This window comes from Salmo trutta, chromosome 39 (assembly GCF_901001165.1).
Source record: "Salmo trutta chromosome 39, fSalTru1.1, whole genome shotgun sequence".
Classification (NCBI taxonomy): Eukaryota; Metazoa; Chordata; class Actinopteri; order Salmoniformes; family Salmonidae; genus Salmo; species Salmo trutta.
This window is the reverse complement of record NC_042995.1, coordinates 10,949,477-10,961,702: the sequence shown is the minus strand read 5'-3', so window position 1 is coordinate 10,961,702 and position 12,226 is coordinate 10,949,477. Positions and strand designations below refer to the sequence as shown.

At 40.5% G+C, this 12,226-nt stretch overlaps 1 protein-coding gene and 1 long non-coding RNA gene across 2 annotated transcripts in view; one reads left to right on the top strand and one right to left on the bottom strand.

The window, feature by feature from the left end:
* Positions 1-3,952: 3,952 nt before the first annotated feature.
* The window catches only part of LOC115179243 (zinc finger protein 850-like), a 28,617-nt gene continuing 20,343 nt past the window's right edge, over positions 3,953-12,226 (top strand). The window contains exon 1 of the mRNA XM_029740632.1: positions 3,953-4,956. Within this exon, the coding sequence (XP_029596492.1) occupies positions 4,075-4,956 (882 nt within the window). The 5' untranslated portion in view covers positions 3,953-4,074. The remainder of the gene's footprint in view (positions 4,957-12,226) is intronic.
* On the bottom strand, positions 7,522-9,734 carry LOC115179573 (uncharacterized). The gene is made up of 2 exons (XR_003872952.1): positions 8,666-9,734; positions 7,522-7,759 (listed from the first exon to the last, which is right to left on the bottom strand). It is a non-coding gene; the product is annotated as an uncharacterized LOC115179573 (long non-coding RNA).

Here is a 12,226-nt window from a genome sequence, read left to right as displayed (position 1 = left end):
AGCATTTCACTGTGCTTGTGACGTTAAAACTTAACTTAAAACATCTTTGGTTGTAGTGGGGGAAAATAAGTTCCGGGAAGGCCGGCACCAGAACTGTGTTGTCAAGATACCTTTTGTGTCCGTTTTTAAATGTATTACTACAGGTATGTAATAGCACGTTTAAACTGTCTAATATCAAAAGAACATGTCATAACGTGCTAGGTAACAAATTATCACGTTTGGTAAAGGTTTTGTGGTCTTTTGCTTCAAACCGAGTGAGTGGAAAACGTGACTAAAAACAATTTTATAAGTCGATAGCTAGAGACTTATTACGGTGCTTTACAATGAACATAGATAGATAATTACCTATTAATAAATTATTTATTTGCGATTTCTGAGCTCCTTTTACATGTTATTGGTTTTGTGTAAAATGGCGGCGCCAGCTCTGTCTGCGTCAACGGACTTCAGTGCAGGCAGTGAGGGCGACAATTTCACTGTTGCACTACAGTTGTGAGGCTGAATGTAATGTTTCTTATATTTTTGTCCAAAAAATTACATGTGTAATAATATTCAGACACATAGAAACAACAATCTATAATGTGAATGGGAAATACAATAGTTTTTTGGGGGGTGAAATAATACAGTGAAGATGACGTTTTTCAAGAAAATTGTTCATAGTGCTTCCTCAAACACTGCAACCTTAATTGCTTGAGTCATTTATGCATTTATGTAAATGTATGAAATCTACTATAGGTTAAGTGCACTTACTTTGTGTAATTTAAAGTGGGCACTTCTTCTAATGTGAATTAATGTTTTGTTGTCAATGCATAGCAACCTGATTTTATTGAAATTCGATAATTGAACAAGGAAAAAACAATCTTTTTAAGAGAATAAAGAAAGTTCCAGAACTGTCAAGACTAACTTTTGTGTCCGTTTCTCTTTATTACTACAGGCCGACTCAGATTAAGTCTGAGGCCGGTAACATCAACAGTGAGGACAAACCCAGCCTGCCTCTCTCCTTCCACACTGAGTCCAAACCTACAGTCACTGGGTCCTGATTGTGACAGTGGAGCCCAGTTTGCACTGCAGGATCCAGAGATGGCATCAGTGAAGCTGGAAGACTGCAGTCAAACACTGGAGCTGAATGTCAACATTAAAGATGAAGAAGAGGAGGAGAAGATTGGGAAATCTGTTTCTCATGGTAAGAGCAGGTTCTATCTAACTAAATGTGTTCATTCCAACTTCCCACTGTGCATGAAAAGTTGCAGAAGAAATGTTTCATGATGAACTGTTTAAATGAGAAGGTGGATGTTATTTCATTCTGAGACTTGCATGGTTTGACACCAGTATTGCCAGCATTTGTTTTATTCACTGGGTTATCTGGAGTGATCAGAGAGTAGACTAAAGAAGTGAAGTAGACAAACTGCCAGTGTTTTAAAGTTCTGAGTGTAGTTACTAACCCTTTTGTACCTTTTTAGCTTTTGACTCTTACCCACTTTTAGAATAGTTTTATTCCTCTTTTGTATTGTACAGATATGAATTCATACAGTACCAGCCTACTGATTTTAATTCATACAGTGAATTCGGAAGCTATTCAGATCCTTTGACTTTTACCACGTTACAGCCTTATTGTGTTACAGCCTTATTCTGAAATGGATTTAGTTCCTCCATTAATCTACACGCAATATCCTATAATGACAAAACAAAAACACAGGTTTTGATACATTTTAGAAAATGTGTATAAATGTGATTTCAGCTTCTATTTTTATATATATATCTATATCTATCCCTTTACTCAGTACTTGGTTGAATCACTTTTGGCAGCGATTACAGCCTCGAGTCTTCTTGGGGATGACGCTACAAGCTTGGCACACCTGTATTTTGGGAGTTTCTCCAATTATTCTCTGCAGATCCTCTCAAGCTCTGTCAGGTTGGATGGGGAGCATTGCTGCACAGCTATTTTCAGGTTTCCAGGTTTCCAGAAAATGTAGATCAGGTTCAAGTCCGGGTTCTGGCTGGGCCACTCAAGGACATTCAGAGACTTGTCCCGAAGCCACTCCTGAGTTGTCTTGGCTATTGTCCTGTTGGAAGGTGAACTTTCTCCCCAGTCAGAGGTCCTGGGCACTCTGGAACAGGTTTTCATCAAGGATCTCTCTGTTCTTTGTTGCGTTCATCTTTCCCTTGATCCTGACTAGTCTCCCAGTCCCTGCTGCTGAAAAACCTCCCCACAGCATGATGCTGCTACCACCATGCTTCACCATAGGGATGGTGCCAGGTTTCCTCCAAACGTGACGCTTGGCATTCAGGCCAAAGAGTTACATTTTGGTTTCATCAGACCAGAGAATCTTGTTTCTCATGGTCTGAGAGTCTTTAGGTGCCTTTTGGCAAACTCCAAGCAGGCTGTCATGTGCCTTTTTACTGAGGCGTGGCTTCCGTCTGGCCCCTACCATAAAGGCCTGATTGGTGGAGTGCTGCAGAGATGGTTGTCCTTCTGGAAGGTTCTCCCATCTCCACAGAGGAACTCTGGAGCTCTGTCAGAGTGACCATCGGGTTCTTGGTCACCTCCCTGACCAAGGCCCTTCTCCCGCGATTGCTCAGTTTGGCCGGGCGGCCAGCTCTAGGAATAGTCTTGGTGGTTCCAAACTTCTTCCAGTTAAGAATGATGGAGGCCACTGTGTCCTTGGGGACCTTCAATGCTGCAGAAATGTTTTGGTACCCTTCCCCAGATCTGTGCCTCAAAACAATGCTGTCTTGGAGCTCTACGGACAATTCCTTCGACCTCATGGCTTGGTTTTTGCTCTGACATGCACTGTCAACTGTGGGACCTTTTTATATAGACAGGTGTGTGCCTTTCCAAATCATGTCCAATCAATTGAATTTACCACAGGGGGATTCCAATCAAGTTGAAGAAACATCTCAAGGATGATAAATGGGAACAGGATGCACCTGAGCTCAATTTTGAGTCTCATAGCAAAGGGTGTGAATACTTATGTAAATAAGGAATTTCTGTTTTTTATTTTTAATACATTTGCAAACATTTCGAAAAGCCTGTTTTTAGCTTTGTCATTATGGGGTATTGTGTGTGGATTGAGGATTTGTAAAAAAAAATAAAAAAAAATAATACATTTTAGAATAAGGCTGTAACGTAATAATGTGGGAAAAGAGAAGAGGTCTGAATACTTTTGGAATGCACTGTATGTCACCCGGTACAGCCAAAAGAGGACTGGCCACCCCTCAGACTGGTTCCTCTCTAGGTTTCTTCCTAGGTTCCTGCATTCTGGGGAGTTTTTCTTAGCCACTGTGCTTCTACATATGCATTGCTTGCTTATTGGTGTTTTAGGCTGGATTTCTGTATAAGCACTTTGTGTCAGCTGCTGATTTAAAAAGTGCATCAAATGTATTTGACATGTATAATGAGTGTACAAAACATTAAGAACACCTTCCAAATGTTGAGTTGCACCCCCTTATGCCCGCAGCGTCAATTCGTCTGGGCATAGAATCTACAAGGTGTCGAAAGCTTTCCACAGGGATGATGGCGCATGTTGACTCTTATGCTTCCCAGTTGTTTCAAGTTGGCTAAATGTCCTTTGGGTGGTGACCATTCTTACAGACACAGGAAACTGTTGAGCATGGAAAATCCCAGAAGCATTGCATTTCTTAACCCAGGCTGGTGCGCCTGGCACCTACCACCATACCCTGTTCAAAGGCACTTCAATCTTTTGTCTTGCCCATTCACCATCTGAATGGCACACAGACAATCCGTGTCACAATTCTATCAAGCCTTAAAAATCCTTTAATTTGTTTCTTCATCTACACTGATTGAACTGAACTTTAACAAGTGACATCAACAAGGGATCATAGCTTTAATATGGTCAGTCTGTCATGGAAAGAGCAGGTGTTCCTAATGTTTTGTCCACTCAGTGTATATCACACCAACTGATTGGTTCTTCTGTTGTTCACACAGGAGACCATGTTGAGACATTCTCTACATCCAGAGAGCAACAGCAGGAAGATCACAGAGCGAAGAGGTCTCACCACTGCCCACATTGTGAGGAGATTTTCCCAATTCTATCAAAGCTAAAAATACACTTAAAAATGCACACAGAAGAAAATCTGTATTCCTGCACTGACTGTGGGAAGAGTTTCACAACATCAAGGGCTCTGACAGTTCATCAGAGAGTACACACAGGAGAGAAGCCTTACTACTGCTCTGACTGTGGGGAGAGTTTCTCTCAACAGAGCAACTTAAAAAAACACCAACGTATACATACAGGAGAGAAGCCTTACTCTTGCTCGGCCTGTGGGAGGAGTTTCTCTCAGCAGAGCAACTTCAAAAAACACCAACGTATACACACAGGAGAGAAGCCTTACTCCTGCTCTGACTGTGGAAAAGGCTTCACAACATCAACTGAGCTAACAGTTCATCAGAGAACCCACACAGGAGAGAAGCCTTACTTTTGCTCTGACTGTGGAAAGAGTTTCTCCCGATTGGATACCTTAAAAGTACATGAACGTGTACATACAGGAGAGAAGCCATACTCCTGCTCTTACTGTGGAAAATGCTTCACAACATCATCTGAGCTAACAGTTCATCAGAGAACACACACAGGAGAGAAGCCTTACTTCTGCTCTGACTGTGGAAAAAGTTTCTCCCAATTGGAGAAGTTAAAATGTCACCAGCGAATACATACAGACCAAAAGTCTTACTTCTGCTCTGACTGTGGGAAGAGTTTCACCCGATTGGATACCTTAAAATGTCACCAGCGTATACATACAGGAGAGAAGCCTTACTTCTGCTCTGATTGTGGGAATAGTTTCACCCGATTGGATACCTTAAAATGTCACCAGCGTATACATGCAGGAGAGAAGCCTTTCTCCTGCTCTGATTGTGGAAATAGTTTTTCTGATCAGAGCAGCTTAACAACACACCAATGTATACATACAGGAGAGAAGCCTCATCAGTTCTCTCAGACAAGCTAAGATTAAAGTCACCATCACTTCCTTCTCATCTCATAAAGGAAGTTGTAACAGGGAATTTGATAACGTTTAAGAAAGAGTTAAACACTATTGGGATCCTATTGTTTCTCACTGTAAGAGAACTGTGCAGAGGAAAGAGCGTGTTATAGAATGTTAGCTTTTTGTTAATTTACTGATCAGTGTGCACCTTGTCAGTCCTTTTATGTTATACATTTTTTAGCTTTTACTCTAAAGATATTGAGAGTACCTTGAATTTGCCCTTAGGGTTGAATGCCCTCTGAGGCTTCTCACATTGTAACAATGGAGTCTGATGGCTGACTGGGTGGTACTGCTTCCCTCTGCAGTTTTCTGTGGGAATGAGCTAGTAGACACAACATGTATCAGATAGAGATGATGTGATGATCAGTTTTCACCATTAGTTTGGGTGGATTATTTTTTTACTACTAAGTAACTTTTGTTTAATGATACACATACTTTGAAACGACTACCAGTTTATTAAATTGTCTTACACTCAATGACACTAATAAATCTATTATTTGGTTAACTGCATTGAACTTGATGTGCTAATTAAAAATAAATATTCTACATGAATTTGCTGGTCAAACTTTGGATTATCTATACAGACAATGCAATGTTTTTGTTTAATTGATGTCATTCAAACTAATTTAAATGTCTATGTATCTATCTACTCAATACATGTCACTACACCTCTACATGCCAATTAGCTAGCCCCCAGTATGTTCTACAATGCATACAAATACTGTTTTGCAGTATAAAGGAAATGTTTTTATATTTAAATAGAATAACATTTTATTTTGTCAATGTATAATTGTGATGTGTTTTCTATGGTGCCAAAGTCCAGGGACAATATTACTACCACAATTCAAGTATGACCTTCTTAATATTGGCCAATGGAACCAGAGAGGAAGCTTGTGTTACCCTTTCCATGCCCCATTGTTCAGAGTGGAAGAGCTGTGAACTCACCTGTGATGGCCCACATCTACCACAACCTTTCCTATTGTGTTAGTAAACACCACAGCATTTTAGAAAGCCATTGTTCAAAATGTGTTCATACACACAGTCACAATGGGAGGGGGTGTGGCATCCACAGGGGAGGACTAGGGAGTTGATCTCAGACTTCTATTTAGGACTGGGATCCTATCCAGAGTTTCCAGGTTGACAAACCCAGCCTGCCTCTCTCTCATCCAAACCTACAGTCACTGGTTCCTGATTGTGACTGGAGCCCAGCACTTCTACTTCCTGTGGCTATGGTAATGATTATAACGTTTCCTCATGAGCATAGCAGGTATCCATGGTAGTGTTTATGTTATGTTGTCAGCATAGCAGGTATCCATGGTAGTGTTTATGTTATGTTGTCAGCATAACAGGTATTTAATATTAATAACACCTTCCTAATATTCAATTGCAACTTTTTTTGCCCTCAGAACAGCCTTAGTTCGTCGGGGCATGGACTCTACAAGGTGTCGAAAGCGTTCCACAGGGATGCTGACCCATGTTGACTCCTATGCTTCCTAGTTGTGACAAGTTGGCTGGATGTGCCTGGCACCTACTACCATACACGGTGCAAAGGCACTTCAATCTTTTGTTTTGCCCGAAGTTACTCTCAACTGCAGCGGCAGCTGCTGATTGGCTGAATACCCGAGTCGCGAGATGGTTAGTTGTCAACAAAGCGGCTTGACAGAACTATGACGCCACGTTTTCGAACCACATGCGTGAGAACTCGAGCTGTCAGATATGAACACGTCTTAACACTTGAAATTATCATTTTTCACTTGCTTCTTTCAAGTGTCAAATGTCATTTTTTTGTACACGTGATTTAAAAAAAAAACCCTGTCCATTGTCTGTTTACCGGCGATTTGAACACTTATGGGCATTTTTACATGCGTTCATTACACCATTACAGTCTATTGGGTAAGGAATGGCGATTTTGTAGTTGTTTTTGGATAATTGCCGAAAACTTATTTGGTATGTAATGTCACATTTTATGATTTGTTAAAAAAATATATATTTTAAGCATTTATGTATTGCACAAATGTATTTTTTTTTATTTTAAATTAGCTAGCCATAAATTAGCTAGCCACTTTTCCAAAACCCCATTTGTTTGATGATTAAATGAAAGCAATACTAGTCACTCTACTTTCCAAACCACAAAGGCTGAATTCAATTTTTTTCTAAACTGTTACCGATGCAGCTGAGGAAGGACCAGGGTGCACAACATTTGAGATAAATAAGCTTCTTGTGCGTATGGAAAATATCTGGGATCTTTTATTTCAGGTCATGAGACCAACATTTTACGCTGCATTTATATTTTTGTTCAGTGTATACTTATTCCCTGACGTTGTCCAAGTTGTGATTTCTCATTAATTCCATATTGCCCACTTCCTCACCAGACAGTAGCAACAAACTATTAGAAACTGTGCTAATTTCATTCATCAACATTTTAAAAAGGGCAGTAGACATTTCCCAGATCAGTCTAGCTCAAAAAATGACACTTTCACTATGTAAAAAGTAACAGTACAAAACATTACTTTAGCAAACATAAAATAAGTTGACTGAATAGATATTTAATAAACATTTCAAAACAATACATTATACTATAGACCTGCTAAATTACATCCAGCACAAACAGAATAAACTAAAATAATTCTGTATTTATTTCAGATGTAACAATTGTTCATGAAGCAAACATTGTATGACTTGGTGAAGGTGGTAGAAAGAAGCAGTCTGTTTTCCTCCCCCTCCTTCATTCATGGTGCTCGTTCAACATAGCATTTGGAGATTCCTGTGAACATCATCATAAACATGTCATTCTGAACAGCAACATCTTCCTAACAGGAATTTAGACCAGTTGACAATTGAACAGAATTCAGTCTTGTTCATGTTGATGATAGGTACAACATGAGACAGATAGCAAGCCATGGTATATCAGACCGTATACCACGGGTATGAGTCAATATTACTTGTTTATTACGTTGGTAGCCAGTTTTTAATAGCAATAAGGCTCCTCTGGGTTTTGTGGTATATGGCCAATATACCACAGCTATGGGCTGTATCCAGGCACTCTGTTGCATCATGCAGAAGAACAGTCCCAAGCCGTGGTATATTGTCGATATACCACAAACCCCTGGGGTGCCTTATTGCTTAAATATAACACAGATACATGCGCATGTGAGGTTTCAAATAATGTTACTACTACTAGCTTGCTCTCTCCCTGCTTTTCCTGAACATGTTTATCTGATATAGCTAGTTGTTGTTGTTCTTCCTTGCTCATCCAAAGCAGGCTTTTCTCCTCCTCGCTAGTCTTCAGATGCTTGACTAAATGATCATGTTGTGGCTGTAACATGGACATTGCATTAGAACAACAACTAGATACACTCTTAGAAAAATGGGTTCCAAAAGGGTTCTTCAGCTGTCCCCATAACTATTTGGTTCCAGGTAGAACCCTTTTGGGATCCATGTAGAACCCCCTTTCCACAGAGGGTTCTTCAAAAAGTTACCCCATGGGGACAGCTGAATAACTTAATGTTCTAGATGGCACCTTTTCTAAGAGTGTAGCTTTATCAGATAGAAATTATCAGGAAAAACAGCTAATTTAGTAAGCTAATAAAATACCTATTGCATTGGTTCAACCTTGAAATATAACTAAAGATAGATCTTACTTTTTATGTCTGTAGCAGTTTGCTCTCACCTTGTCTGGGCACTGCAACAGACAGATCTTATTCCCTATTCTCTATTGTTTAGATTCTGCAGGGAGCTAGCCTGTTCTCCTAAAACATTAGCTAATAGCTAAGTTAGCCACCTTGAGCAAATAAATCTCCGCTTGCTAACTAGCAAAGCCAACCAATTACACAACAAATACAAAGTAAACAATTATTTTCTAAACTAATATTAGTCTCAACCAAATGACAAGTACAAATAACTATTGTTCTGTTCCACAACGTAACAACCACTAGTTACAGGTTAGACAAAAGATTATTGTTAACTAGCTAATTTTTTTTTTTTTTAGCTAGCTAACTAGCCATGCTATTTCAATTAAAATAAGCTAGCTAGCCAGCGTCAGCTTTGTAGTTGTAATGCTATGTGGAAAAAGTCGTTTTAATTTCTTCTTCCATTTTTTTTCTCATCAACGCAACGCCTTGCTGTAGCGTTGACATTCTGTAAATCTAACGTTAATTGACTAATTTTAACAATTTAATCCATATTTAGAAACATCTCCTCCCTCCCTGAGTAAGCGATTCATGGCAACATGCCGGAAGCTAAAATCACGGAAATGGATATGGGTGGGGGTACAATGTGGTACTTTCAGACGCATGAAAAGTAATCGTGACTACACAGGCGTTCAAAACGTGTGTAGTGGCACCAGGTCATGCGTTCAAATAACCTGTAAATACACACGGAACAGGTGTAAGGAACGCATGTAAAAATGCCCATAACAAGCGTTCAAATCAAGGCGATGAGAGCATTTATTTCAGAGAGCGCTCCGTAAGCCACGCCCCAGTGGGCAGAGCTAGGCACGTTGGACTGGGACACGTTTTAATATAATAAAGCCTCTCATTTTACAATGGATCAGCCTTGGTTCTGTGTAGCCTAGTTATGCTAATACATTTCAGACCAGTGCATTGAAGTTAATTTCGTCTTTGACTTAATCAGTGAAATATCTTTGAGTAGTAAGCAGGGAAACAACGAGTCCCAGACAGTTCAATAGAACATTCCAGAGGAGGGCATCGTTTACTAGGCTACATCACTTATTAGGATCATCAAATACCACCAGTGTTTGGAATACATTGAGTTCGTTGACCAAACAGACCGTGGAAAGCCTTTTCACACTGAGATTTATTTGTCAAAGGTCCACGGTGGGTCTATGTAAACTATGTGATTTATATTGGAGACTGATTTTTATAGCAGTGAATGTAATCTATTAATGTATTGTTCTAGTATTTCTAAGTAGCAACCATATCAGCCAGGGAAACTAAATGTTCTCACTTGATGATAGAACATTCACATTTTTCAGTGAAGTTGGAATCCTTCCTATTCAATGGGTAAGGTCCCTTGCCCACCAGACTATCTGGTGAGGCACCCAGACCCTGTGACCCAAAACCCTGACTCCTGCACATCCACCCCTGTAGCCATTTGAATGCCTTGATGCCCTCCTCTTCGTTATCAGACAACACCCCATCCAACGACTGATCTGAGGACTGTTTTTAGCGGTGACGGAGTAACGCCCTTGGTCCTAACCACAGCTCCATAATTTTTGTCCGTCAACCTCCCTCCTCATGGTGTGCCTGTTGGTGTGCTGTCCAACTGTTGCCTGCCGTTTAGCCTCCTGCTGCTCCACCGACAGCGCCATGCCAGCCAGGATGCCTGCATGCCCCAGGTGCCCTTGTTTTAACAATGTCCGGTACAGACAGGGATGACGTGGAGGGTAACGATTGTTCTGGCTCAGGTTCAAGAAGACATTTCCTTCCACTGAACCTGCCACAGAGACTGTTCCTTACCCTCTGATGATCCTCCTCTGTGGGCTCTCGGGACAGAGGGTTGTAGTCTTCGGCCGGGTACAGGTCCTCCACTGACTGCACCTGGTTGGGCACGGCTGGCATCCGTACGGACGATATTGTGAACCGCCAAAATAGGCTGCATGGCTCCACTGATGAGCTCCACGGAGGCATTCACATGTGGTAGAGAGAACCCCCTGGTCACCTATAGAGACCTGCCAAGAGGAAGGATGTTAAGTGACACATGCCTTTCAATGAATGACATGGAACACCTTGAAATGCATTCGTTGTAAGAAATGTGGTTTTTCCATGACCTTTTAATTGATAACTTGGGATTTTATCACTTGACATCAATCATACAGTGGGAAGGTTCCTATAGATCAAGACTGTGAATGCATGTACCACTTTGAATAAATAAATACAGTGCCTTTTGAAGATTTGTCTCTGGTCATTAAACTACAAAACAGGCTGGATGTCTAAACTAAATCAGTTCTGAATGTCAATAGATTTAGATTCATTCTCATCAATGGCAACATTCTAGAACTGAGTTATCACTCATCGAAGTCCGGTATCCGGAGTAATCTGGTTAATGATTATATAGTTATGTGGCTCTTTCCTTGTAGAATGTTGACAGCTGTATAGAACATATTGTATTGCAAAGATGCTCAAACTTCACTTAATAGCTACACTCACCGACACAGGATTATTTTTATCCCTCATGCTGGGCCTGACCAAACCGGTAAATTGTCACTTACATGGCCAGACTTCTAGTGGTCTTTTCCTCTTCCAATGCTCTTATGCTAATCCTTGAAAAATGCCATAAGGTCTGAAATAGACACCAACGTTGACATACTATACAAACAATTACCTAGCCTAAGTAAAACAATGATGTTTGATCTACTGCTCTGCTAACTAGCTAGCTAACGTGTAGCCAGCGAGTAGCTAAAACAGAGAAAGGGGATGTAAAACTGCACTGATGGAGTGGAAATCACATGAAATAGATGTGGTAGTTGCAGCAGCAGAGACATATTTGGGTGTGAGAGATTTTAGTGCAGAAGAAGTTTTTTAGTGCAGAAGGGAAGTGGTTCCATCCTCCCAGGCAAATGGCCTGGTGTAGGATTGTTTAGGGCCAAAGTAGTGGGATGGTTTGGTTAGTTTTTGGGGATAGTGTGTAGGTGCAGGATTAGATGGTGGAAATTAAGATTTTCCCATTCTCCTTTTCCCTGATTTTTATTATGTGACCTAAATGTGCAATCCGTACTCCAACCTGCGATAGGCAGCAACATGCGATAGGCAGCAACATGTCTAGTCTGCCGGAAATTCAGACAAAGAAGATTTCTCCAAAGATGTTTATGTAAACCAAGATAGACCACATCTTGTTGTTTCCAATGGGAACAAATTAGTCATAGTAGGTAGAGCCAAGCACCCGCTAGTGATATCCTATTGGCGTGTTCTAACCTCTGCATATTTCCGTTAGGGAACGCCTAATCGGTGAAGTGCTTGTGTGCAATAACTCAATTTGACTTTGGATTCCCAAACAACATTTCAAAAAACTTTTGAAAAGGGTAAAGTCTACAAAACTTGGTCCACTCTTTTCATAACAGATTTTAGTTTGGGGAACAGAAAACTGTATTGAGATACAATGTTTATTCGATGAGAACATTTGCAGAAAGTAGGCCAAAATCTATCTCGTTCCATTTTCTCCCACTGCTTGCCAGTGGGCTTCCTATCACTACCATATTTGGTAGTGAGTGGAA